Genomic DNA, 24,977 nt, shown 5'->3' with positions numbered 1-24,977 from the left:
CAGCATACATAATTAATATATATTTTATTGCTATGTATGATATAACGCCTTCAGCGTATTACATTTTATGAAGTGTATCTATTTTATGCACGTAACATATGTCAACAAGGGTTAGTCTCTCATACATAGGTTATAATACACTGTATTTGTATTCTCGAGTAAATATCTTTCTATACACTTCGTAAGTTATATTAATGTGTTCTATTTAAGACAGGGATGTTTAGCACGGCCAATCATATCCCTGGCAGATATAGTTTTTGGGTGAGCACAGCAGCTTGACAAAGTGATTATTGTCAGATTACGACCCAGGGCAAGAACTGTATTCCTTGACCCAGAGTCTTCCAAAACTGTGTGAAATATTCAGTATTCTACGGCCTCACACAGCTAAGAATCCCATAATTCATTTCATCTTGACATCTGATGAGGCGGTCAAGAGGCAGTGGGTCAGGCAGGGTGTCAAGAACTGTAGACGGTGTTGGGTGTTGCTGAGTTAAAATGCGGCAATTGACATCTCTTAGGATCAACTACAAATACTTTTTCCAAGTTTTAATTACCTTTATCTTTCAAAAGTTCAATTACAGTACAATTACTCTCGACCTAAACTAGTACAGTATACCTAAAGATGAATTACATTAGGGTCTTCTGGAAGGTCGAATTGTGAAAATACCCGACTGACGTAATACATCACTTAAAACCTTAATTATCCATAAACTTGTGTAAACATTACCAATATTCATTAACCTCTCACTTAAATACTATAATATTCATCAACCTCACACATAATCCACTAATACTGAGGCAGAGAGGAAAGATGTGATCACCGTATTAATATTCTCATTATCGAGTCGTGGAAAATAAACAATATGAATGCCGTAGTGACATCAGAAACAACGGGGAATACACGATATATAAAAAAAAACCCTAATTAAATCTATCCTTTAATAAAAGTAGAATTGAAATTGGTGTATCATCAGAATAATGTGGATTTACATACTTCACAAAATTCAGGATGGGAGAGAACGTCAGAATTCACAGTAGTGGAGGTTTGGTGCGGGTAATGGCGCCGGCCAATCCTGATATGCAAATGAGATACAGACGTGGAATTGTGGCGTGGCCAGTCATATGTAAACTGTGGGAATGGGTGGTGGTCTAACGGAGTGTATGGTGGTGATGGTGTGTGATGGCGTGTGGTGGTGGTGATGTGTGTTGGTGAGGGTGTGTGGTGGTGTGTGGTGATGTGTGGTAGTGGTAACTTGTGGTGATGGTGACGTGTGGGTGGTGTGTGGTGGTGAAGGTGTGTGTAGTTGTGGTGGTGTGTGTGGTTGTGGTGATGTGTGGTGGTGTGGTGTATGGTTGTGGTGGTGTGTGTAGTTGTGTGGTGGTGTGTGTGTGGTTGTGGTGGTGTGTGTGGGTTTGTGGTGGTGTGTGTGGTTGTGGTGGTGTGTGTGTGGTTGTGGTGGTGTGTGTGGTTGTGTGGTGGTGTGTGTGGTTGTGTGGTGGTGTGTGTGGTTGTGGTGGTGTGTGTGGTTGTGGTGGTGTGTGGTTGTGGTGGTGTGTGGTTGTGGTGGTGTGTGTGGTTGTGGTGGTGTGTGGTTGTGGTGGTGTGTGTGGTTGTGGTGGTGTGTGTGGTTGTGGTGGTGTGTGTGGTTGTGGTGGTGTGTGTGGTTGTGGTGGGTGGCTGTGTGTGGTTGTGGTGGTGTGTGGTTGTGGTGGTGTGTGTGGTTGTGGTCGTGTGTGTGGTTGTGGTGGTGTGTGTGGTTGTGGTGGTGTGTGGTTGTGGTGGTGTGTGTGGTTGTGGTGGTGTGTGGTTGTGGTGGTGTGTGTGGTTGTGTGTGTGGTTGTGGTGGTGTGTGTGTGGTTGTAGTGGTGTGTGTGATTGTGGTGGTGTGTGGTTGTGGTGGTGTGTGTGGTTGTGGTGGTGTGTGTGGTTTGTGGTGGTGTGTGGTTGTGGTGTGTGTGGTTGTGGTGGTGTGTGTGGTTGTAGTGGTGTGTGTGATTGTGGTGGTGTGTGGTTGTGGTGGTGTGGTTGTGGTGGTGTGTGTGGTTGTAGTGGTGTGTGTGGTTGTGGTGGTGTGTGGTTGTGGTGGTGTGTGGTTGTGGTGGTGTGTGTGGTTGTGTGGTGGTGTGTGTGGTGGTGGTGTTTGGCTGTGGTGGTGTGTGGTTGTGGTGGTGTGTGGTTGTGGTGGTGTGTGGTTGTGGTGGTGTGTGGTTGTGGTGGTGTGTGGTTGTGGTGGTGTGTGGTTGTGGTGGTGTGTGTGGTTGTGATTGTGGTTGTGGTGGTGTGTGTGATTGTGGTGTGTGTGGTTGTGGTGGTTGTGTGGTTGTGGTGGTGTGGATGGTTGTGGTGGTGTGTGGTTGTGGTGGTGTGTGTGGTTGGTGGTGTGTGGTTGTAGTGGTGTGTGTGGTTGTGGTGGTATGTGGTTGTGGTGGTGTGTGTGTGGTTGTGGTGGTGTGTGGTTGTGTGGTGGTGTGTGGTTGTGGTGGTGTGTGGTTGTGGTGGTGTGTGTGGTTGTGGTGGTGTGTGGTTGTGGTGGTGTGTGTGGTTGTAGTGGTGTGTGTGGTTGTGGTGGTGTGTGTGGTCGAGAGTGTGTGTGGTTATGCTGGAGTGTGGTGGTAATGTTAGTTTAAATATCTTAACCCCGTGGCTCTCGTCTGCTCATTACCGTAGACCATCAATTATAAAAGGATTCACGTGTTGCATTGTATCCCTGACAACTCTACTCCCGCCAGAGGCCTCCTACCACTGTCACTTTTCACTTTACCAGATATTTCCAGGCTTGTGGTGGTGTGTGGTTGTGGTGGTGTGTGTGGTTGTAGTGGTGTGTGTGGTTGTGGTGGTGTGTGTGGTCGAGAGTGTGTGTGGTTATGCTGGAGTGTGGTGGTAATGTTAGTTTAAATATCTTAACCCCGTGGCTCTCGTCTGCTCATTACCGTAGACCATCAATTATAAAAGGATTCACGTGTTGCATTGTATCCCTGACAACTCTACTCCCGCCAGAGGCCTCCTACCACTGTCACTTTTCACTTTACCAGATATTTCCAGGCTCGATCTGTGTTTTGTACTCTGATGCCATAGAACATTTTCACAGGGAAACTGCATCTAATGTATGAACACTACCTTAGAGCTTTTTTCCCCAAGTCTGCGAAAGTCCCATTTCACTGCAGTACTGCTGGGATGTCCTTCACTAAGGTTGGAAGTGGTTTAACCTTTTCTTTCACAGTTAAGTGAGAGGTGCTAGAGGAGGCGCCCTCAAAAGTAATGAGACAGTCCCATGTGACTTCAAACAAACACGCAAATAGAATCACATGACTCAGCCATGTCAATATTATTATTATCTACCCTGTATCTATATTTATTTGACTAAATAAACTGTTTCAATATCAGTATCAGATTACTGCAGTGTTGGTAGGACATGATCGGAGCCCTACAGTACAGTATGTAGATGGTAGGTCGTCAGGGACAGGGATCTCTGGAGGTGAGAACAAGGTGTGTTGTATATCGTAAAAGGTGTGGCGGAGACAGGAGGTCGACACATTATAATTACCGTACACTGTACTTCTGTCGAGTATGTTGTCTTTGGTGTACTCTACTGTACGTGTTGGTGTATATCCAGTGAATGGTTATGGTGATGTATGGACAACAGAGTATGGTTAGAAGGGTGTTGATGCTATAATGTATTACTACTGCCCTTGTACAATACCCTTCAACATATGGGGTACTTAAGAACGTACCCGGTTTAGTACTTACACTCATCATCAACAATTGAAATTCAAGTGAGATACATCTCTCTGGTTATGTGTTGTTTCGTAAGTACGTACTCGTATATGGCCCAGTCACTCTCTGTCGAAACAGCTTTTGATTATGGTAATATTGTGCTTCGGCGATGACTATTCAGGGTGGTGTATGGAGTATATCCTGCAGTGTATGGCTGGGGCGTGGTGGGGAACATGGTGGATGAGGGAGGGGAGCAGAAGGAGGGAGGAAGTGTGGGAGTGTGGGAGAGCGGGAGCTGCAGACCACTCTGATGTCAGTCGTCGCTCAGTCGTGGTGGAGGAAGGTCGTGTGTGCGTGGTCCTCAACCTCCTCGACGCTGGACTTTGCGTTGCGAGTTACAAGTTTTAATTATTCTTTGATAATACTCTGACTTAGTGTGTAGTGTCGTGAAGTATTTCTTGTCGGATTTATATATCTTACATATTACTGTGTAAATTTTCAGTGTGTGAAGTGGTGATAAAACTTAAAATATAATGTTTTGTAATACGATGAAGTGTACATAGCAACGAGTGACAGTCGAAACTTTTTGTGGAAAACGTCAGCTTCTGCCAAGGTTGGTACAATATTATTAACGATTATAAATTTGTTAATTATTTATCCCCATATGGTAATTATTCTGAGACAGTGAAAATATTGCTTTACATTAAAATTTCTCCCAACATTCATTCGCTCTTAATAAATAAATTGTGGGCGCTTAGGCTGGTTTGGTCCATTAAAGCGACCGCGACAACGAGGTCACTTTTGGTGTGATGGTGAGGTAGGGGTGTACAGTATGTGTCCTAGCTCACCATAACAAATCATGAATACAGATGTGGTGATGGTGGCCAGCGAGGAACAAAAGTGTGGTGATCGCTATGGTGGCCATATTAAGAAACAGTGTGAAATTTGTGGCCACAGCGAGAAACAAATGCTGTATGTTAATAGTGGTGTGGGTAGCACCAGTAAGTTGGTGGTGATGGCCACAAGGAGCTTGCTGACTGATACACAAATTATTGAGATTCATGATGGTGGCCACAGAAAGGAAATTAGAATGGCGATGCTGGCCACATTAAGGAACACAGTGGTGATGGTGGCCACAGAAAGGAAATCAGTATGGCGATGTTGGCTACATTAAGGAACACAGTGGTGATGGTGGCCACAGTAAGGAAATCAGTATGGCGATGTTGGTCACATTAAGGAACACAGTGGTGATGGTGGCCACAGTAAGGAAATCAGTATGGCGATGTTGGCCACATTAAGGAACAGTGTGGTGATGGTGGCCAAACTAAGGAACACAGTATGATGGTGGCCACAACAAGGAACAATGTGATGACGGTGGCCACAGTGAAGGACACGGGTGTGGTGATGGTGGCCACGGCGAGGGACACAGGTGTGGTGATGGTGGCCACAGTGATGGACACAGGTGTGGTGCTGGTGACCACAGTGAGGGACACAGGTGTGGTGATGGTGTACAGTGATGGACACAGGTGTGTGATGGTGGCCACACTGAGACACAAGTGTGATGATGGTGGCCAATGAGGGACACAGGGGTGATGGTAACAGTAGGACACAGGTGTGGTGATGGTGGCACACTGAGACACAAGTGTGATGATGGTGGCCACAATGGGGACACAGGTGTGGTGATGGTGGCACAGTGAGGGACACAGGTGTGGTGATGGTGGCCAGTTAGGGACAGGGTGTGGTGGTGGTACAGTGGGGACACAGGTGTGGTGATGGTGGCCACAGTGAGGGACACAGGTGTGGTGGTGGTGGCCACAGTGGGACACAGGTGTGGTGATGGTGGTCACAGTGTGGACACAGGTGTGGTGATGGTGGCCACAGTGAGGGACACAGGTGTGGTGATGGTGGCCACAGTGCGGGACACAGGTGTGGTGATGGTGGCCACAGTGAGGGACACAGGTGTGGTGGTGGTGGCCACAGTGCGGACACAGGTGTGGTGATGGTGGCCACAGTGCGGGACACAGGTGTGGTGGTGGTGGCCACAGTAAGGGACACAGGTGTGGTGATAGTGGTCACAGTGTGGGACACAGGTGTGGTGATGGTGGCCACAGTGAGGGACACAGGTGTGGTAATGGTGGCCACAGTGCGGGACACAGGTGTGGTGGTGAGAGGCAGTTTTGCAGGACAGTGTGGTCGTCTTGGAGGTGACCTGAGACAGTTTGGAGGTGTTGATGAGCTAGGGTGTTGGCAGTAGTTTTGGAGGTGACTCAGCTAGTAGCAGGGAGACGGAGGCCGAGTGGATATAGTGTTCAACCTCTGTCCTAAGGGTCACTGGTTCGATCCCTGGGGTATTGATAGACCACCTTATTTTTATGGATACATAATTGTACAGTTGTGGGAGTGAAGGGGGCCGAGTGTAGTGGCGAACATTCATCATCCTTGTTTCCCAAAAGTTTAACATAAAGTTGTAATGTTTTGGAGGCAATTCTTATAAGCTAATGTAGTTTGTTAATTTGGTGGTGGAGGTGTTTTGGTGTTGTTTGTGTATATGTGTGGTGGTGGAGGTGTTTGTGGTGGTGGCTAGAGTGAGGGACATTAGAGTAGTATTGAGGGTTGTGGTCACAGACTTGCAGGAGTGATGGCATCGTTGAGGGTGACACACGCTGAAGATGCAAGTCCATTGTGTGATGATAATGGTGGTAGTGGTGGTGAGGACAGTGGTGGCGGTGACAACTATAAAACACGTTCACGCAAAGAGGGAGACACATAATGTTTGGTTATATATAGAGAAGAAACAGACATTACTAGTATTACAATTTGAAATCTTTAAATGTCATGTATTAATATGAGAGTTATTCAATTCTGCACCGTGGAAGGACCAATAGTTACACCTTGAGGATTGAGGACGTGCAGGGTTAAAGATGTAGGGACAACAGTGGAAGCTGACAGTCTCGTTTGGATCTGTGCTGGATGTGTGGACGGGTGAAGAACTCGAGGCCGCGTGAAAGAAACTCCTCACTTGCAACATCTGAGCAATACACAAGTTACGGAGGCTGGAGTCACGACGGACAACTTGCATCTGTCGAGCGAGGGACCCACTAAGGATACGCACGTCCAGAAAGTTGTAGATAAGGCAGCCGAAACAAAATCCCAAACCTGATGTGGAGAGTTGTGGCCTGTGGGAGTCGAATTACAGAGGACCACAGCCCCTGCCTCTATCGCGAAGGGTTATCAGCTAAGCGTTTCCTTGTGATAAACGACACGCAACCTTACTTCTGTGACGATGTGTGTGTGTGTGTGTGTGCTATGTATGTAGAGGGTCCTATAGAGAAATAGAGAGGGACTTGGGTATCTTTACATGCATTTTAAGCAATCAACACCAAAGTACTACCTTAAATAATTTAGGGGAAAGTAAGGGGCATTTTAACGAGTACATGACAACACACCTGTTTCCAGACAGAGGAAGAGAGGCAGTGTTGGCAGCGTGTGGACGTGTAACAGATGAATCCCCTGGCCACCTGTCCTCAGAGGCCAGCTGTGTTCAGTAGCGGAATGGTGTTGATAGTGACCCTGATTTCCCTGGAGGTGAGAAATGAGCAACAATCAGACAAGCACTGAGCCAGACTGAGGTTTTCCCTCACCTGGACTAATCATCTGGATTTTGTTCTAGTAGGAAGTTTTTGTTTGGTCTTAAATGGTCACTGCGGAGGTCCAGAGCTGGCAACACACTGACTCCGGAGACTGTTGATGTTCAAGAGACTTTATAGTGTGTCTGTGAACAGGAGAGAAATTTGCTTGGGTCACCTTCACAGATGACACGATATAAGTTATTTGTGGTAACAGAGGCATAGTATTAAGGTCTTCTGTATACACACGCATTTCATACACATATATACACACTATGAACACCTTTTGTATACATATAAATACACTAAACGTTTCCTAAACACACACGGTTCCAAATTTAGTATCACATCAAGTGTGAGTCCTTGAAGTGACACTCAAGCTTACATCACGGAGCTTACTAACACTGAGCTGACCTTGCTGTACACGCACACTGTAACTGTCATATGATAATGTCAGCGGGGTGGAGTGCAACACATGTCCAGAATCTCAAACACTGAACCATCGCGTGTAACATAAAAACATTATGCATGATGTGTGACATGTGTTTATCGAGTACATCGCTTGTACAATGTGTGAAAAACATGTACTGTGCAGAGTACATATACAACAGTAAAGCTATGAGAACAAGGTGAGTAACACGGTTTAATGACCAGTGATTCGTGCTGAGGGGTACAGAACCTGCTGCCTCTATAGTTTACATAGGTGTTTACCGTACAACACTTAATACTGTGGAGAGTAAACAATGAATTTATATTGTTCACACACACACACACACACACACACACACACCTAGACTGGAAGCGCCCCATTCATCACGGAAGCAATAATGGCCGCTGTGTATTTTTCCCTCTAAAGGGTAGTTACAATAAGAGGCATAACACACTTGTTACTCACAGGTAAGGGATTGGGGTACACGGGTGAGTGTGACGGAATTGAATATATATTGAGAGTTACGATCAAGGAGTGTGAATGGAGGGAGAGGGGGGGACGAGGAACAGTTTTGTTTGGCAGATAAAACAGGAAAATATTAAGGGAGGGGAAGAAAGGAGGAAAATGGTCAAGAGTAAAGAAAGTAAAGAGGCAGAATACAATGGATAAGAATGAAATGGTAATTAAGATACGAAAATAAATACGAATTTTATTGGAAGAGGAGGAGGAGGAAGGGTAAATTCGAGCTGTGAATCCCTTGGGCCGAGAGAGAGAGAGAGAGAGAGAGAGTACTGTATAACATGACACACACACACAACCATCTTGACAGTGTGGCCACCATCAGCTGTTATGGCCAAGATTTTGCACAGTCCAGGCCAGCTGTGTTGTATGTTTCTGTGTGTGTGTTTGTGTGTGTGTGTGTGTGTGTGTGTGTGTGTGTGTACGGTATATATTGATATGTACATAAACATATATGCAGGGGGAGGGAAGAGCAGTTGAAAAGAGTGGACACTGTGAATAGAATACACTGAAATTGAACAAGCATTCGGCACACAAGAAAATAGCGTGACCGGCACTGCACTCTATCTCCCTTCACCTTCTCATCTGTAAAGTTAAGTGCCCTTTCCGTGGCTAGGTTGACTGTTTGGGAGGCTACCTACAACTCAGTGATCTGCAGTGGGAATCGAACCCGGGAAGGTTGGATGAGGAGATGACTGCCACCCCTGATAAGGCTGACGACGCTAGCACAAAAAACAACAACCAGGTGACTTTTTAACACTCGTCACGTTCCACCAATTTATCTTTCACTTTCAAACGACACATTTGATCACTAATTCTTTGGTGGCGATGAAAATTCACAACATTTCTACAACTCACAGAATATATCTCAAGTTTGGTCGTGGTCGTTTATTAAAAAAAAGTAAAATATTATATCGATGTAGCAAGGAAAAAAGTTCGTGTATGGAAAACAAAAGCAACTGAAGTGAACAACGTAAATTATTTTATTTTTACAGTTCGTTCTCGTTGTGTTGTTCCAGTATATATTCTTCCACACGAAAACAATATTCCGAAAAAAAATATTATTATCACCATGAGCGTGCCAGTAATCTCATTTATGTTCGTTATCATAGAATATATGAAAGAAAAAAAAACAAGATGGTATAACAACAAACAAGTAAATAAATATTAAACAGTTTATCGAGGACAGGGAGGGAGAGAGGGCGAGTGAGCGAGAGCAAGTGGGGAGGGAAAGCAAGGGAGGGAGGAAGAGCGAGTGTAATATTTTCAGGACCTCCCCCCCAAAAAAAGTAGTCGTCAGATGCTGGAATTTTAATAAACAATGGAAATTTTAATCCTGTATATAATGACCCAATATAACAATGCATACAACCTAGAAATAAGTTCCTTAACCTATAAAATCATCAATTAAGTTGTGGAAATGTGCTGAGTGAATGAGAGATATTATACATCTATGGAATTATTTTACATTTATCTACGTGAAGTGTGTATAAAATAACATTAATTTTATACAGTAGAAGTGTACAGGTACAAAAGACTCATTCCTCAGTTCAGCTTAATTCCAGTTTGGGTTTTATACACAGTCTGTTCTGAATGATCAATTAAGAGGTAAATTAATAGTGACACATTGGGTAAACACCAATAATCACCTCTTTCATCACACAACACTTGCTCATCGTCGTCTAGGTCACACGCACTTATGAGGTCACACGCACATAAGAGGTCACGCACACGTTATGAGGTGGTCACACGCACATTATGAGGTCACACGCACATATGAGGTAGCGCATACATCATTTAGTCATACGTATTGTACTTTATGAGGCCACATGTCCGTTATGAAGATGTACTCAATGTCCCTCAATATCTAAGGTATTTAAACACGTTGTTGATTTAATTTTTACATTACAGAGCAAGGAATAAAAACTTTCCCGGTCTAACAGAGGAGTGGTCATTCTTAACTATATATATCATTTAGTTTATCAGTTTTCTACCTAAGTTTATGTCAGTTTTATATTTATTTATCGTTTAGTGTCTTTTTTCCACAAAAGAATTGTTGGGATATTGTAACAAAGATTCATATCACTTGTCATAACTCTGGAGTGTAAGCGACCACAGGCCAGTTAGCTGAAAGGCAAACTCTTTATTTAACACCGCTAATTCTGCAGAGGGCAATCACTCCATAGTTGTTCCTGTATCGATCGATGGCCTGAATTTTTAATCTCTTCTATTTACTGCTCTCACTTGACTGTCATGGTGAAGGACGTGTCATTTATAAAATAAACATTGACTCTGAGAAATCGTGATTCCCATTTTTTAATCGGAATAGAAGTGAGGACTTTGATATCTGATGAAGTGAGCAAAAAATATGCTTTAAAATGACTATGGAAGATTGAACGAATTTTGTTATGTCGTTTCTCATTATTATTTAATTATTTTTCTTTCTTGTGATAATAAAGGCTCACAACTACGCCTGAGAGATAGAGTTAAGAGTCAAGGGAAGGTGGAGTTTAAGATTTAAAAGAAGGAAGAATTGTAAAGGTAACGAGGAGACAGAGTAGAAAGCTCTTTTGGGATACTTGTGAGTCTACAAAGAAAGAATTAAAGTTGTGTGAATGATGACTCGCACCAACACACCCGTCTGAGGATAATTAGTCAGCTGCCCCTGTATTTGTGGCAGAAACGTCAGGCACTGTACACTGGTTATGCAGCAAGAATTACTCTCCTTAAGTTTTCATAGTTGTTGCCGAGTACATGGATTGCTTAGAGTACTGTACTTGGTTAACACATTCGGTACAATGATCCAACCCAGTGAATATGACAGTACCGCACTCATGGGGTTAGTTCATCGTACTCAAGGGATTGAGTCATCATATTCAAGGGGTAAAGTCATCGTGCTGAAAAGGTTAAAGCCACAATCGTTGAAGTGCAGTAATACATTGTCACATCAACACACACTCCCAGGAATATCTATCGTTGCAACAGTCGACTCGTGCAAAAGCTGCAAGCACTTAAAACTATAATAACAAGAGAGAACTGTACGTGATATATGACCTGTGACTAACGACCCACAGCCAAACATATCCTAAAGAGGCGTGGGAGGTATGGATGGAGCCCTGACACCCGATACACTTGTCCTACAAATAGAGAAATGTGGGCGAGTGACACACGACCCGCCCTCCCAGACTTGTCATGCAGGGGGCGTTGCGGAAGTCAATGATGATTTGTGATAGACGCTGAGCCAGGAAATATCCCATATATGTAGTAGGAGACTTTGGGTATACACGGGCGTGGGGGAGATCGCAGAGGACCACACTCTAGTTATTTGGATGGTTGTACTACAAAGTTGGTGTGCAAAGGCGATACATTTGAACCTGTCCTCTGGGGCCAGCTCTGCTCACTACCGTAAGGTGCTTGATTTCCCACGAGAAAAGCAGTGAGTGAAACAGTGACAGGGCAGGTTTTAGCTCTCCTGGTTTGGACTGATTCACTTAGTTGCTGGGGTTGTGTACACCCATTAAAAAATAATTCGGCATCCGTGTCATATTGTATCACGCCGTAAGGGTGCTGATTAATTTTTTAGTGGGTGTACATGTATGTATCGTGCATGAATACATGTGTGTGTGTGTGTGTGTACAATTATCATGTACACCCACTAAAAAATTAATCAGCACCCTTACGGCGTGATACAATATGACACGGATGCCGAATTATTTTTTAGCGGGTGTACATGGAAATGATTGCTATGATTTTCGACCTTTTTACTGCCTATGGTAAAGAAACACCGAACTATTTGAGTGAGATACCTGGCAGCATTGTGGTCACTTGGTGGTAGGTGTTGTTGTGTGTGTGTGTGTGTGAGTACAGTGGGTGGTGGTGTAGGTGACGGAGGCTGACTGTGGGGTGGAGTAGAAGAGGTAATGGGTGGCATTGTGTTGTGGGGAACAAAAGCGGAAATCTTGAGGGGAAAAACAGGTAATTTAGGCTCCGAGGGGAAGATGTGTCCTTAGAGGCTTTGTTTCTAGGGGGGGATAAGGAAAAGGTATAACTGAGGAAAATATGGGAGGATGAAGGAAAGAGATGGAGGGCAGTGGCGTGTTTTGCTCTTTTGAGTGAGGAGAGAGAGAGAGAGAGAGAGAGAGAGAGAGAGGAAATACTAACAGCAGAGGGAAAGAGTGTGCCTTTGTTTCAGAGGGGAAGGAAAGGGGAAATCTAAGAGAGGTAACATCCAGTGGGTGAGGGGAAGCTCTCTGGTGATATTATATCCTCGGTGCCCTTCGTTCGTGACGCCAATAAAATCACTTTACTCTCAGTTGAAGCTGAAGTGGGAGGGATAACCCGGGAGTTGACTTTTGAGGGAACAAAGGAACACGGAACAATATGACTCAATTTGTTTTTGTCCATTTTTTTATTTACGTCCAAATTTCTATAATGGTTTACATTTTATTAATGTTTTATAATTTTTTGCAATTTCGAATCAGAATAAAATATTTTAAATTTCCGACAGAATTTGTATTTTTTGTTATTATTTTCCAGCGTCTATCATAATTTTACGATTTCATATAATTATAGATTATTCTTTTACATTTCACCAAATTTCTATCAAAACTATATATTTTTTCTAATGGCGATTTTTTACTCTTTCAATATCAATTTGTCAATTCATTTTAATGATATATAATTGATGTAATTCTTCTGAGTGTCTTACGTCTTAATCAATTAACTAATATATGGTGTCTTGCCCACCCATGGTTGAGGTGGCGAGTGTGTGTGTAGTGTTGGGGCGGCTGACAGATAGTGACACTGATGGTGGTGGTGGTAGTGTGGTGATGATGGTAACGGTATATGATGATGGTGGTGGTGGTGGTAGTGTGGTGATGATGGTAACGGTATATGATGATGGTGGTGGTGGTGGTAGTGTGGTGATGATGGTAACGGTATATGATGATGGTGGTGCTGGTGGTAGTGTGGTGGTGGTGGTAACGTGATAATGATGATGGTGGTGCTGGTGGTAATTGGTAATTATTGGTGGTATAATGGTGGTGGTGCTGGTGGTAGTGTGATGGTGGCAATAATATTCATGGTGATCTAAGACATACTGGGGATTATTTCTCAAGCTTGAGTAGAATAATGTCAGTGACGGCATTAGTGAGGGTGATGGTGCGGGGGAGGGGGGGGGTACCACTGGCCACACACTAGGGTCACCTCAGTGGTGGGAAAGCGGTGGCCAGTGTTGATAGTCTGGGTATTGGACTCTGTTGACAGGGATGGGTCGCTCCGCTCTGATTGGTTCCATAACCTGTACTGGTGGACCCACGCGAATGTACCGCGTTATTCTGATAGTGATGGAATAGCGGGGTGGAGGCGGCTGAACCTACACAAATAGCGTGTGTATACAGGGATATATATATATATATATATGTATATGTATAAATACACACAGTGACTTGCGTAGGATAAACACCAGTGACCAGGAGAGAGAGAGAGAGAGAGAGAGAGAGAGAGAGAGAGAGAGGAAATCGACGAGGAACCAGGCCAAAGGGATAAACCCGACAGGTGGCGTCACCTGTCGGCAGCGAGGCGAACTACCTGCACAAGACCGCTGTATGTGTGTGTGCTCAGGCAATATAGGGCTCTTGTGTGTGCGTGCGTGAGTCCGTGCGTTTAAAGAAATACCACACACACACACTAATATGAACACGACTTTAAAACACGACTTTAAAATCCACAGTATCACTTCACCCACCCAGGCTTCTCCACCACACCTAAGCTTCTCCACCACACTTAAGCTTCTCCACCACACTTAAGCTTCTCCACCACATCTAAGCTTCTCCACCTCACCTAAGCTGCTCCACCATACCTAAGCTTCTCTACCACATTTAGGCTTCACCTCATTTAAGCTTCTCCACCACATTTAAGCTTCTCCACCACACTTAAGCTTCTCCACCACAACAAGAACACTATCGGCAACAGCTTTGGTACTACTATCATAACCACCATCGAACAACAACAACAACAATTACACTACTAGCATGGTTACTATCACTACCACCACTGCTTACTACGACCACTACCACTAGCTACTATTACCAGTACCACCACTGATACTACCATTACTACCACTACTACTACTATTGCTACAATTCACCACCACTACCACCACACCCGTTCACCACAATCACCCTAACCAGATGAAAGTGTTGAAAAGTTCTAATAGTTTCCCGTAGACTTTAAATCCTTTGGTTTTTCGACAGAGGGAGAGAGGAAGGGGGTCGACCAGGTGGCTTCAGTCCGTTCACATTGTTATTAGAAACGGCCCGACCACAGGGAACCATTGAGTGTTTGCTTGTCTGTCTTTCTTTCTTCTTTAATTATTCTTTATTTATTTATTTTTAATTGTTTATGTTTTTGAAGCGCTATTATTGTTTGAATTTTATCGATATTGTTAATGGAAACGATGAAATGAAGAGCGAAATACGGTACTGTATATACTGTGTGTGTGTGTGTGTGTGTGTGTGTGTGTGTGTCATATGGCGGGATTTTCATGAAATACAAATAGTTTTTCTTCCAGTGGGACACACACACACACACACACACACACTAAAGCCAGTTTTGGAAGCACATATGAAAACCCACTAACTTTAAGTTTAATTGATAGTAATATGTTTACCAGAGTTTTACTGCGGGTTTAGAATATAAATACTGGTATATTCGCGGCGTAATTTGATAAAATAGACCCGCAACTCCACTGCCTAAAAATACCATTCCACTCCAAGCTAAATCCATTTGTGTGGGTTTTTTTCGGGTCGGTCAGTCCAGCCCAAATTACTCTGCATGAATTAACTTAAATACACCTTTATGGCGCAGATATTCAAGCATTACGACGTCTTTTAACACTGAGATGTAGACGTAAGCTAAATTTTCGGGTTGCGAATTTATCATATTTAAGTCCTTTCTCAGGCAAGACCAACCTGCCTCTCCCTCTCCTGCCTCTCCCCTGACCCTTCCTCTCCTGCCTCTCCCCCTGACCCTTCCTCTCCCCTTGACCCCCCCCCTCTCCTTCTCATGGTCTCCCTCGCTTCTGTGTTCAGGAGAATGGAGTAAAAGATGTTTAATATTTTAACTTAAGGTTTGGTTGTTATTGTGCCGCGCCTCGTGTTGGTGAGGAGAGACGGCAGAGATTATTACGTGTATGAGTGTTATCTTGTATTATCTTGGCCTAGTAAGTTACACACGAGTAACTTAGTTTGGCTGAGTACGATTATTTTTGTATTATACTTGATTAACTTAGCCTGAGTAACTATCACATCGTAGTAATGTGATTTTAATGTAATGCTGTATAATGTGAGGGTAAAGGAGGATAGTAATGTTATGTGAGAGGGAATATTAGATAGTTAACCTGAAAATAAAAATGATGTGAAAAATCTAACTAACGACGATCTGGCAGCCCACAGTCTTCGCCCTCTACAGGAAGGTGTTTATGTACGGTACACTTCCCTCTGATCTTTAATCGAATCTAGTTTAAGACAAAAGCTGGCATTATATACGAGGTCACTTCAGGAACGCAGATGTGGTTTGGCGTAAACAAGGGCTTGTGTGTTGAGGACAAGACCACAATGACTTAAAACTTAAATAAATTAGTGAATAATAAACACCTGAGAAATTACATCGTGTGTTGATATTCTTAAGAACTTATGTAATTCCACTCAGAAGGCCTTTTATAAACACTATTATACCACTATATATACTGTATACGGTGATGGTATTATGGTGTGGATGAGAAGTTACATTGATATTAAAACGTTTACATCTTTCACACCCAGAACAGCGTATAACACCAATCCGAGGTACGTCATTCATCACTCAACAACAACGGCTCCTACGCTATTTTTTACCTCCAGTGAGAGACTTTTACATAAAGAGGCGTAACGCAGTTGTTATTGACATATAAGTGAGACAGATGGTCGGAGAGGGGAGGTCGTCCATACTGTGATTGGTAAATATTGTATGTTATGTCCGGCCGCGGGAGGTGGTGGGAAACACATCGGGGTGTGAGATGAAGCTGTTGACGAGTGGGATAAAGATCGAGGAGACTGAGAATGGTTAAAAAAAATGGGAGTTGATAAAAAGTAAAAACATAAAACTAATGTACTGGAGTAAAAAGGATATATTCACGTTTAAAATGAAAGGTTTAGAGAGATAATTGAATAGATTTTTCAGAGGTGTGTTTATCCGGAAAGAGGATATATTTAAGGGAAAAAAAACACTCCATCTGTACTTTTATTCTGAGGAAATTGTAGGGAAATATATTCAGAGAAAATTCAGGAATACTTTTATATTTTATTTATTTATTTATTTATTTATCTATTTTTATATTTAAGGAGAGAGGCGTTGGATGACCTTCTGTGGCCGAGAGGGGAAGGGAATGGGAAATGTGAAGAGAAGGAAAATTTGATGGAATGAGAGAAAGCTGTTCGTGGCACATCATTCCTCAATATAAACAGAGCCAGTAAAAACCTCTATTTAACGGACTATTGAGAAGAAAATCCGTGATATCGAGGGTCCGTCATATGTAAAACCTCGATCTAATGAACTATATAGAGATGAAAGTCCGTTATATCGAGAGTCTGTCAGATGTAAAACTCCATCCAACGGATTTTAATTTGGAGATAGAAGTCCGTTATATGAAGGTTTCACTGTAATGATAAAACCCTTCAGGCAATCATCACAATACCAACACAAAACAGTAATAAATGACGGAAATAAAAGAGACGCGGAGATAGATGCCAAAGAGATAAAAACAAACAATATTACTCCCGTTCACTCGTCCACATCCTCGACTTGCGCCACACAGTTTAGTCACGCCCTCTTAAACCTCTCTCTGACCGTGAGTTTTTGTTTACCTTGGAGATCATAAATTAATGGACGATTAGACCTGACTGAAGAGGAAGTTTGAGTTAATTTTGATAATCAGATCGTAAATTTTAGGATGGTGGTGGTGGTGGTGTTGGGGGAAGTGGGAGTGGTGGTGGTAATGGGAATTGTGGTGGTGGTGGTGTTGGAGGAAGTGGGAGTGGTGGTGGTAATGGGAATTGTGGTGGGTGGTATTGGAGTTGATAGTAATATTGGTTATGTTAATGGGAGCTGGTAGGTGAAATAGTGTATGTAGTGGTGGTAGCCGGAGCATTGTAGTGGTGAAGAAGATTGTGTTGATGGTATAGTGGAGGAGATAGTGGTAGTAGAAGCTATAACTATTACAACCAATACATGATACGAGTAGAAGTGATGAAAATGATAATGATGGTGACCCATTGTGATGATAGTGACGGGCAGATCGATAGATAGATGATGGTGATATATATGGTGAGAGAGTGAGTGCCTCCCCTCCCCCCTCGAGGCCAGAATACTCGAGTCAGCTATCGTTGGGTGGAGGAGTAAGTGAGGGAAGGGAGGAGAAGGCTGGGAGGGTCTTGGTAGATCTTGATAGATGGGATATTGGACACTGCCTGACGGGAACAGATGGCCCGACTATGATTAACTTCATAACCTATATGAGCGACCACTGAGAGAGAGAGAGAGAGAGTTATAAGCTGCAGCCACCTCTATCCCAGAACGTGACTCCATCTGTTGGCTCCAGGGCAAACCTTCTGCCCGGGCCGGCTGTTCTGTGTGTGTGTGTGTACTCCCCGACATTTCGTAAATCTGATTTATATTATATTCAACACACTCCCAATATCCTCGATGTGGACAAAAAAGTATAACATTATTTTCTCTTAGGTACTGACGTTTCATCTGATCCCAGCCAGCATGAGTGTTATAGAAGAACAGATTTAGATTCTTTGTTGAAGGATTTAGTGGCATAAAAAGATCCAGATGTACAAAAATACAATTGTGCCCTTTGTCTGACTTTTAATTTTTTATGATTCATTCCCCTTTAAATGGCCAATACTTTAATCTTTCTCCCCTTTCTTCCTTTTTCTATTTTATTGAGGGTTTAAAGTTTAACGGAGATATTATTATTCTATTCTGTATTAATAGCTGACATACTAACTGATATAATATTGCATAGTGTTAGGAAATTGACTTTTGTACGTAAGACAATTTATTTGATTTTTTATAATCCTGAAAGTGTTCCGCGATAATATTTTACGATTCCGTCAAGAGAGCAGATAGTGTGATGTTTTTAAGTGGATACAAAATTACGAATTTCATTACAGTAGGTATTGACTACAAAATAAACTCAGATCTTAACTCAAGAGGATCTGGCCTTGTTGTGGAGGTGATCTGTATTCTGGACGAAACACCGAGACGTGGACAGGGTGCAAATCTGTCTCCCAACTGTCCAAATACTACCACCAACTTTACCTCCGATTTTTTTATACATATTTTAACAGAATATTCATTAAAATGTATAAAGTTATGGGTACTATTTATAGAACTTTTTATTGCTATTAACGATTCTTTTTTATCTCCTTCAGATTCCAGTGTCGGACACCAGAACAACAACAAAGGCGGTAATAGCAGCCTGAATGGTTTTCTGTCCTGTCACGGGTCGTCACAGTCTTACTGTAACAAAATCTGGCCTAATCTGACAGTCACAAGCTTCCTGTCACAACCTCTGGTCTGTCTCGGAACGTCACAACCCGTGGCTCATCACAACTCCGGGGTATTACAACACAACACCTGGACAGCTGCTCTTCCTATCGATGCCTCATAATGTCCTCGGTAACTGTGTGTCATGAGTGTGTCATAGACGGTCATATGGCAACTGAAAGTGGGTTTAATATGGCAGCCAATATGAGTGTAGCTATGACAGAACATTGTGGTACAGTTAAGTACAAGATAAATACAGAGACCCACGTAAACACAGACGCTGCTGGTGGCGAGATAAACAGTGGCGTGGGGGATTACAGCGGTTACTACTCAGGACAACAGACATATACAGTGCAGGAAAACTTATGTAGCGTAGAAGGAAATTCAGGTATTGACATTTTAAGTAGTGAAGTAGGAAAATCAGATCAGCAGTTAGGGTATAAAAGTAATGTAGACGAAATGAGAGGTAACGGAGCTAAAAGCACACCTTACACTACCTTGGGCAGAGGAGCTGGGGAGCATCGAGGAGTGAGACAGCCAGGTGGAACAGTGGAGGAGGAGGAGGAAGAGGCTGTCAACCACACCAGGGTGACAAGACCTCAAGCACCACCATCCATCATCACCCGTGTAGGAAATTTTACGAGCGAGAGTTCAGTGACACTCCACTCTCCTGGGTCTGCTGCTCTCCTCTCCATCACTCGAGATCCATCAACGTCTCAGAATGACCCAAACCCGACGATATTCAGAAATCGACGCAGTTCATTGACACTGACGACTGATTCAAATTCAACGAGGTTTCTGTGTCCTCCCGGTGCTGCGGCAACTGCCACTAGCAGCCTGTCATCTCGTTATGGGTTTGCTGATATAGAAGCGACCTCCACCAACCATTTGATGTCACTTTCTTATGATCGAGCTGCGTCTTCCGCTGTGGGTGGTGTCGACGCCCCATTATCCGGAAATTCTGTCTCAGGTCTCGTACCACCAACCTTAGGAACGATCCTGACCTCAGCTGGTAGCAGGCCAGGAGCTGGAGGCCAGGTTTCAGCACGGGTTGGCCTCATACCACCACCAGGAGGCCAAGGATCAACCTCAGTTGGTCTCATACCACCAGCTGGTCGACCGATTTCCTGGGCAGGTGGTCGCGGGGGAAAGATGGTGAGCCGCCTGCTGGAGGTGGCCGTGTTGCTGCTCACACTGCTTCTGGCTACACCCGTCGCTGGTAAGTCTGCTTATGTTATTATTAACGTATTTTGTGTATAACGCTAATGAAAGTATCCGTAATCCTAGCTGACATCGACACCGTAAATTCTAAACCACATAAGCCGGAATATAAACTTAAAAACAAAGCATCAAACTTTCACTGACGTAAATAATTATTAAAGATATACATAACTGACAATATCCGTCAATATAAGTATAATAACAGTAATGTGTATTTCAGGTGTTAAATCAAGGGAGTTGTTGAAGCCAGAGACATCATCAGGTACGAGATATATATTAATTTTACGATCCTTTGAGAATTGAGCATAAGAAACATACAGTACTGTCTTTCAATATATACACAAACAACACTACAACCCGGCTAATATTACGTACCGTCAACACCAGGTTAGAGAGAGAGAGAAAATACGTAAAAAGAAAACAAGAGAAAATAATGAAACACAGAGAGCTAGACAGATGAGCCGGGAGTACAGAGGCGTGCGGGAGACTGTGCTATATCGGCTCTATATATCTCCCAGGCGCGGGAAATCTTGGCTCTTTCGCCCTGTTGGCTTCTTTACAACCACTCACGGGTCGTCCTCAGGCTTGGAAGACAATGGCGATGAATTTTAATAGTTCTTAGAAATATTATAATAGCGCAGGATTTGCATATACGTATTATTAATAACTATTGTAACTTTATCATGAAAATATAATCTTAATATATACCTTTACTGTCTATACTCGTGTGTCTTCCGGTTATGATAATATGAAATTTACAACCGTCTCGAATGCTGTCTATTGATATTCTTGAAAAAAAAAGCCATAACCATTTGAAAAAAAAAACACCCCTCGTAACATTAAGGAGTTTCAGTTTGTAGGCGAATTTAAAGCTCTCAAATATCCCAAATTTCATATTACTATAAACTGGAATTCAGAGTTAAAATCACTCATGGATCGTGGAAACGTTTGAGTGATGTAGAGTACCTCAGCACCGTTCACTAAGTTATATCTTCTACACTGATCTACACTGTATCTTATAAATGATATTCTTGAGGTGGGAGAGAGAAGATGCCTCGCTCTAGGTCGTCGTGTAACAACGTGATGGATTAATAAGTGTTGACTGAACGTGACGCTCCTATCGTGCAGCCAACGATTGCTTGATACGGTTTTAATCTACGACAAAGCCCTTAAAATTCTCAGTCAAGCTAATATTATTATCTGTAACTCTGGTAAAATACACTGTTTCAGTTTCCATCGAAAGAGCCAATAAAGGTTTAAACAGTGAAGAAACGTTGTATTGGTGTTACTACTTGATGGTTGAGAACAGTGAACCGGTTCTTTAAACACGCCCAACACTCTTCAGTCTACAGGGTAGTTGTACAGTGTCTTTTGTTACTATTAGTTCGGGAAACTGATATATTAGAGAACCTTTAATGTGATTTATTCTGAATGATAACTGAACGTAGTGAAACTGTTTCTAATTTTATATATAAAAATGTGACCTTCATATATATATATATATATATATATATATATATATATATATATATATATATATATATATATATATATATATATATATATATATATATATATATATATATATATATATATATATATATATATAGTTATAATGGAAATTCAAAACTTGCAAATTCGGGTCGCTGCCCAGCACTAAATCCTAAAAGAATGGAGTCCATCAGCTGAGCACAGAGAGCAGCATCACCAACAAAAATAGAAGCTCTAGTTGAGTTAGGAGAGCCGCAGCCCATTTTCCCATTAAGTATATTGAGTTGGGGCCAAACCCGCCGGGGTCCTGACAACACCGCTGTAAGGGTAAACACTTTACACGGAAAAACAAACAAACGTTAGTTTCTTTACGTGAAGACTGATCACGAAATACTACCGATATTGAAAAACACAAAAGCTTCAATGATCCAACTGGACTTCTTGTTTTTGATGACGAAAAAGAAAGGATTCCTTCCAATAACACTTTCGAAACTGGAGTTAAATGCATTTCTGAATACCACAAAACTGCATCCCATTGTTGCTAAAAGAGCCAAAAGTATCCTAAACTATAAACCAGCCTCCGTTATGGCTGAGGAGACGTGAAGTGCCTCTTACAGTACACTGCCAGACGAGCATCCTTGTGGTGTTGTGTTTATGGATAATAAATTTAGCTCGTACATGAAAGACTAAGACAAAAAAGTGGGAAATAAATGGTGGTGTATGTAGGCCTCTCTCGCCCGGAGTGGACCAGCCCATGTACTCTCCCTGACTGGTGGTGGTGGTGGTGGTGATTTATTGATGCTGTAGTGCTCGACCGACTGGATTTAACACTTGCTTCCTGTCCACCCAGCTGTGAATGGACACCTAACTTAACAGATGAGGAAATGAAGACAGTTAAGTGCAGCACTGAACCTGCCCCTTTATGTATCGAGGAAAGGTTTAGTTTACTGTGGGTCGTGTCTGCTCTACTCCCGGCCAGTCTACGGGACACATTTTCACATTTTTCAGGGTTATGGTGCTGTAATGTTAGGGCACTATAATGCTGTTGATTTATGGTGTTGTGATGCTTTAATATTAAGATGGTACAGTGTTTTTATGGTGATGTGGTGTTGCCCTGTTATCACCTTACTGTGGCGTTATGGCTATATAGTGATATGGTACCTTGGTGTTAAGAGTCCCATAGTGTTGAGATTATATTATGGCGCCTTATTATCATGACACTGCAGTGGTGCGGTGTAATGGTGCTCAATGGCGCTGTGTGATACCGAGACACCGCGCGTATTATGTCTGTTGACTTTATCGTCCCCGTGAGTGGAACTGCTGCGTCTTGGTAAATTACGAGACAAAGAATCGAACCCAGTATTTAGAAATGATGGAATGTCATAACGAGTAATCTGGGTAGAATTCCATTTACCTGACAAGACTTTATTTTGATCTCTCCAATACTCAAACTGTTCGACTTTGAAAGAAATTAAAAAGTTTGATCGGAGAAATGAAAACGTTCAACTTGGAGAGAATAAGACGATCGACTTAAAAGTTTAAATCGATCTTCTTTGTTCACATATTTATGCCGATTTGATACCAGTGATCAGATCATATTTTACTCAAACCTTCCACTCAATATCCCATAATTTCAGTCGACTCGTAGTTAATTACCTTGAATACAGTTTTGCGAGCGTTTATACCTGCAAACACACCTTTTTCTAGGATTCAACCAATTAATTTAATTTTCGTTTAAGAGTGAGCAATGATCGCTTACACCAGTGTTTAAAACAGTCAGGGACAAACTGCAACCCAGACACGAGAGCTCTGGCCACCAAAATACAGGCACAACTCACACTAACGAGCCAAGTTGAGGCCTTTACACTTCAAAGCTTTCACTTAATTTATTGCAATATTATATCAGAGTGCCATTCTGTGAGTGAATATTGCATTTACATGTCAGTTTCATTAAGTAAACAGAATGCAGAAGGAAAATCACTTTTTTGTCACCTCTGAGAGCATGTTATTACCTTCTCCTCTTTGACTGCCCGACCTGCCGCCTGTCTAAAGCAACCGACTACTAACTTAAACCACCATCCACAAGGAGTTAAACTATCCTTATCAATAGTGTAAACCTTCGTCCTTCATTATTTTAAATCATCATCCTTAAGGGTTTAAACCATTAACCAGTAAATCACCACTCTTAACCATCGACCTTAATAAAACATCATCCCTGCACTAACCATCATCCTCGTAGGGTTAAGAATACTTACTGTCTGTTATATCCAAACCTCCTTACCTTGAACATCATGAAATTAATCTGAAATATACCTAAATGCTTCCCCCATCCTCGCCTGAAGCCATAATGACGGGGTTAACAGAGGGCTACACTATGTCTAATTATGTAATGTAATGTAATTATATCTAGTTCTGAAATTTCCCTTCCCCCTTCTCTCTCAGTTTCTGTTTGAATTTATACTGTACGCATGCATTTATACATAGATGCATATATACTCACATACATGTAGTTGTAATGGCTCGTCTTTGCTTCCACTTTACCCACTTTCTGTAATAGATGAAATAGTTCGACCCAAATCACACACCGTAACTCACATAATAGTACTGATTCTATCCTTGTGATATTAAAAGATTTTACCAGTGAATTATGATCGTAAAGAATAATGTTAATACACGTAGCACCATCTAAGTTTTAACAATACAAAAATATATGTGAAATAATGTTCAAATGTTAAATATTACACTAAAGGATACCAGAGTTATTCTCGATAATCATTCAAAATATTCAGTCGATTACACCACTAACACGAGAGCACAGGATCAGGAGGGAACAGTGTTTGGGTCGGTTACACTACTAGAAAGCAATAGTTTTACGGGAAGCCATGATAAATATTACTTGAGAAATTTTATGTCAGCGAAGAATATATTATCATTGAGTATTCGATAATCATACCAAATCTATTGACATACCAGAACATTTAAATCACATTTGAAATTTGCATGGCCTAAAGTTTAACCCTTTGATTTAACCCCAGAGAAGAATGTATTCATTGTTTACTAGGTATAACCCAATACCATTATTTTTATTGTACAACTCCACACCCATTACTTACCTCCTATACATTGTCTGCCTTTTATCTCCTCTTATCCATAATTTTATTTCTATGTCTATTATCTTTCTCCAGTGTTTGTCAGCCATTACACACTCCCTCCCTCCCTCCTTACCCATGTTTCCTACACCACCCTCCTCCGTATCTCTCCCTGTTCCTTCCTGTTAAGCTTCTCACCCTGGCGTCTTCTCCCTTCATATATCGCTACTAATATTTATACCCTTATATCTCCCTTCGTTAACTTGTCACCTTTGCATCTCCCTCTTCCACTT

General features: G+C 42.3%; 1 protein-coding gene across 3 annotated transcripts in view; it reads left to right on the top strand.

Moving 5' to 3' along the window:
• Positions 1–4,043: 4,043 nt before the first annotated feature.
• The window catches only part of LOC121869317, a 35,472-nt gene continuing 14,538 nt past the window's right edge, over positions 4,044–24,977 (top strand). For 2 of the 3 annotated variants that reach the window (XR_006089529.1, XM_042370580.1), the window contains exons 1-3: positions 4,044–4,328; positions 18,769–20,102; positions 20,325–20,366. Coding sequence is in view for 1 of the 3 variants with exons in the window: in XM_042370580.1 (XP_042226514.1) it covers positions 19,007–20,102; positions 20,325–20,366 (1,138 nt within the window). In the remaining 2 variants the exon portion in view is untranslated. The remainder of the gene's footprint in view (positions 4,329–18,768; positions 20,103–20,324; positions 20,367–24,977) is intronic. The other variant, XR_006089530.1, reaches the window with a different exon arrangement.

Source organism: Homarus americanus, unplaced genomic scaffold (genome assembly GCF_018991925.1).
Source record: "Homarus americanus isolate GMGI-L3 unplaced genomic scaffold, GMGI_Hamer_2.0 scaffold36734, whole genome shotgun sequence".
Lineage (NCBI taxonomy): Eukaryota > Metazoa > Arthropoda > Malacostraca > Decapoda > Nephropidae > Homarus > Homarus americanus.
Note: the sequence above shows the minus strand (reverse complement) of the source record. Positions and strands in the feature narration are given on the sequence as shown.